The sequence below is a fragment of the Rhincodon typus genome, chromosome 22 (genome assembly GCF_021869965.1).
Source record: "Rhincodon typus isolate 14 chromosome 22, sRhiTyp1.1, whole genome shotgun sequence".
Taxonomy (NCBI): Eukaryota; Metazoa; Chordata; class Chondrichthyes; order Orectolobiformes; family Rhincodontidae; genus Rhincodon; species Rhincodon typus.
Genome location: NC_063353.1, coordinates 49,607,748 through 49,612,345, shown reverse-complemented (window position 1 = coordinate 49,612,345; position 4,598 = coordinate 49,607,748). Strand labels below are relative to the sequence as shown.

The following is a 4,598-nucleotide window of genomic DNA, read 5'->3' as shown; positions in this document are numbered from 1 at the left end:
CCTATGATGCTGCTTGGCCTGCTGTGTTCATCCAGCCCTGCACCTTGTTGTCTCGGATTCTCCAGCATCTGCAGTTCCTACTATCTCTGCTGCAAGGAATGTTGTGTTTCTCTAACGCCTTCGGATTTTGTCTCAGATTTCCAGAATCTGCAGTTCTTTGTTTTATCAAATTGGCACCAGTACTTGGTCCATTGCTGTGAGCGAATTGAGAATCAAGGTTATATGAATTACTCCTCAATTTTTTTATTTATTCACAGGATGTGGGTGTCACTGGTGAGGCGAGCAATTACAACTCATGTCCAATCACCCAGAGGGCAGTCGAGAGGAAACCACTTTGGAGTGGCATGCTAGCTAAACCAGGTCACGTTTCCTTTCCCTAAGAAACAATAGTGAGATAACAAGGTGCAGGGCTGGATGAACACAGCAGGCCAAGCAGCATCAGAGGAGCAGGAAGGCAGACATTTCGGGCCTAGACCCTTCTTCAGAAATGGGGGAGGGGAAGGGGGTTCTGAACTAAGTAGGGAGAGAGGGGGAGGGGAAGGGGGTTCTGAAATAAATAGGGAGAGAACCAGATTGTTTTTCAACAATAGTACAATTAGATGAGCTTCTCATTCCAGATTTTTTCTTAAATTGAATGTCAAGTTCATCATTTGCTGTGGTAGATTTTGAATGCAGAACACTGGCCTTACGGCTCTAAGTTACTTGCCCAGTGACATTACCACTCTGCCACTGTCTTCCCCAACCACTTGGGAATGGAAAGGACTAAAGCGAGGGTTTTTAACTGATCTCAATCTAATTATTTTGGCTGAAATTATGGATGAGCAGACACTGGGTGAGGAAAGCTGTGATATAACAATAGTCAAATAGCCAGACCAGGAATTTCCTCCTGATCCATTGGCCTTGTGCAGAGGAAATCTTATTTCAAAACAAACTGCTACTGGGAATACAATGGCTGATGTGGGGAATCAATGAGGGAAACTGGGAACATTCAGAAATAAAAGGGAATATATCCATTCTGAGAATGATGAGGAAAGTTATCGTCCATTAATTTTAAATTCTTTCCATTGTGTTACTTCAGGTCAATGCATACATGAAGCAGTAATAACAATGAACTAGAAAGGTTCTTTCCTCTATCAACATTTCTCACTCCACTTAGTATAGGTTTGCTGCAAGCCAGTCAAAAACACCAAAGGTGGATACATTAGAATGATGTAAAGTGGCTACACTTTATAACTACACCTTGGGATAACTACACACCTTGGGAAAACAAAGAAGTCTAATTTGAAGTGCTGTCAGAAAACTGAATGTAAATTAAAACTTTAATTTCCAAGTATTCACGTTTTAAAATACTTGAAAGTTAATCCCTGAGCCTTTGGGAGAGATTGGCCAATCTACTTACCATTCAGCCACCTGGAATCATGTTGTTCTGTCCTTATTGGGTGATGATGTCCCAAAGTGCGGAAAATTGCAAAATCCCTGCCCATGAAATCTGCTGCAGTGCCAGAATATAGCTCTCCATCTGTGGATTAAGGAGTACAAATTTGTCACTGTCACAATGGCAATATTTCGAAAACACATTACAAATCGAATCACAAGCTTTGAAACTCTCCTCTCTTCTTAATCCTTTTGGTCTCAACAGATTGTTACACAAAGTGCCTTGGTCCTTTCATCCAAGATTCTGTCACTCGAATCCTTTTCACCAATCACCAGCCTTCTTGCTGATCGACACTAGTGTTCAATCCAGCAATGCTTTGAGTTTAAAAATTGCTCCATGGCTTAGTATTTGCTGATTATTGTAATCTCTTTTAACCATACAACTCGAGATCTTAGCATTCACTCAATTCTGGCCTCTCACACATTTCTGACTTTGTTGGAGGTGGTAACTTTACCTGTCTGAGCCCTAAATTTCTTTATTCTCTCCATAAACTTCCCCAACTCCTCCTCCTCCTAAAAGCTGTTCCTTAAAACCTTTGGGAAAATACATGATAAAAGCAGTATAATGTGGCTAAGCATGAAGTTGAACACCAGCAGGAGAAACAGAATAACAGAATATTATTTCAGTGGTGATAAACTGGAAAAGGTTGATGCACAAAGGAACCTGGGTGTCCGTGTACACTGGTCATTGACAACAAGCATGGAAGTGCAGCAAGCAGTTAGGAAGGCAAACAATAATTTGCAAGAACAGAAATTGCTGGAAAATGCAGTAGGTCTGGCAGCATCTAAAAGCAGAGTTAACATTTCAGGTCCAGCAAACCTTCTTCAGAATGGCTTAGTACCTGCCTACAAAATGATAAATTGGTCTTAATTAGATGATCAGAAGTCACACAACACTAGGTTATAATCCTTGCCTTTTTTGGTTAATGCATTGAGTATAAGAGTTGGGACATCGTATTGCAGTTGTCCAGGATATTGGTTAGGTCACTTTTGGAATATTGCATTCAGTTCTGGTCTCCCTGCTATATGAAAGATGTTGTTAAACTTGTGAGGGTTCAGAAAAGATTTACGAGGATGTTGCCAGGTTCAGAGGGTTTGACCTATAGGGAGAAGCTGAATAGGCTGAGGCTATTTTCCCTGGAACGTCGGAGGCTGAACGGTGACCTTATAGAGGTTTATAAAATCATGTGGGGCATAGATAGGGTGAATAGCCAACATCGTGTTCCCAGAGTAGGCGAGTCCAAAAGTAGAGGGCATAGGTTTAAGGTGAGAGGGGAAAGATTTAAAAGGGACCTAAGAGACAACTTTTTCATGCTGAGAGTGGTGCATGTATGAAATAAACTGCCAGAAGACGTGGTGTAGGCTAGTACAATTACAACATTTAATAGGCATCTGGATGGGTATATGAATAGGAGGGGTTTAGAGGGATATGGGCCAAATGCTGGCAAATGGGACTAGATTAATTTAGGATATCTAGTTGGCATGGACGAGTTGGACCAAAGGGTCTGTTTCTGTGCTGTATGACTTTGTGATTACGAATATTTTCTACATTTCCATATCTTGTTGATCAATCATTTGATCACCTGGCCTAATATCCCCAAATGTGGCTCAGGGTCAGATTCAGTTTCTGTGAAGCACCTTGAACATTTCATTGCATTTAACACAACATAAATACAAGTTATTGTTGTTTCTCAATATTTTAAACATTTTCTACATCAAATATTTCAAATTAGCTGGATGCCATACATCAAATTTCAAAGTGATATCTACTCCTAGCAAATAATAAAACCCTAGCAGCATAATAAAATGGCTTCTCATAAATTTGACAACAGTGAGAAATCGGTACAGAGTAACATAGGGGTCGATTATTTTGGAAGGAATTGAGTCACCTTGAGGTTCAGGTGCTCGTATGGTTAATGATGGCAACCAAACTCAGAACAACAGTCTCCAGGAAAAAATGTTCTATCTTTTCTTTACATTTAGAAGTGAAGTTATAATGTACGATGCAGTAATTTCCAAAGGCTGATATTTCAGCTCGAAAATTTATCCTCCTTCTATGTAAACGGTATAACGAGAGGCTTTATATCAAACTGAAATGTTTGCTTTTCTGGTCACTCTCTTTGGTAACTGACAATCAATGCCAATATCCCTGATACATGTGACACAATCTGTCTGTTCTTTCTTGGCTCGAGTGATGGGAGAATGTTGCACTCCAGGGACAAGCTGATTCTCTTGTTTGTTTTAGCCTTATTAAAAGCACGTTTCCTGCTGACAGTGCCTCAGAGGAGTGCTGTGCCTATGCTTCATTTACACTCCCCTACAGGAGAAGCATGTGTGGATGTAACTGACTGAGTAATGGAAGCAGAAGGAGGAAAAATTGAGGCAGTGTAACAGCACACTGTTCATCCACAGCTTCGATTAAGCGTGTAAACCTGGTGAATAGGGTATGCCCTCTTTAAACTTTCCAAGACAGCATTAAATCTCATTCACTTAACTCAAAAACTCACCAGGGCTCCTGCAGCCGTGCCTTCCAAACCCATGACCTCTACCACCTTGAAAGACAAGGACAGCAGATACATGGGATTGCCAACACCATCAAGTTTCCCTCCAGACTGGGGCAATTGGAGATCCCCTCCCCAACTGGTTAGGCAGGTCACTCTGCTCTCCCAGTCAGGAAACTATCCCATTTGCTAGGAAGGCAGCTATAGAGGGGTCCCCAATTTATGAATGTCTGACTTCTAAATGCTTAATTTTACGAATGCAATCTCATGCAGAATGTAATTTTAAAGACCTGGCATATGAGCATTTCCAAATCATCCTGCATTGTGTACCAACTTGCATACAAATTAGCTTGCGAATAGACACCAGAACAGAACCTGGTCATAACCTGAGGAGTGCCTGTAGTCAGGGAGGTGGGGAATTGTGGTTCTAAGCTGGCCATTAATTACTCACTATAGGGCTTTCATTGTTGGCAGATCGGGAAAGCTCCCCTGGGACCTTTTCATACAGGTGCGGTACATAGCTCAGTGGTAAGCACTGATACCTCACAGCGGCTCAGTCGTTAGCACAGACACCTCACAGCTGCTCAGTGGTTAGCACTGACACCTCACGGTGCCTCAGTGGTTAGCACTGATACCTCACGGCGGCTCAGTGGTTAGCACTGA

The 4,598-nt window shown here is 41.7% G+C and overlaps 1 protein-coding gene across 1 annotated transcript in view; it reads right to left on the bottom strand.

Moving 5' to 3' along the window:
* Positions 1-4,598, bottom strand: part of sema3ab (sema domain, immunoglobulin domain (Ig), short basic domain, secreted, (semaphorin) 3Ab) — a 151,504-nt gene that overhangs the window by 65,250 nt on the left and 81,656 nt on the right. The window contains exons 5-6 of the mRNA XM_048610187.1: positions 1,400-1,519; positions 184-194 (exon numbers count right to left, since the gene is read on the bottom strand). Coding sequence (XP_048466144.1) covers positions 184-194; positions 1,400-1,519 — 131 coding nt within the window. The remainder of the gene's footprint in view (positions 1-183; positions 195-1,399; positions 1,520-4,598) is intronic.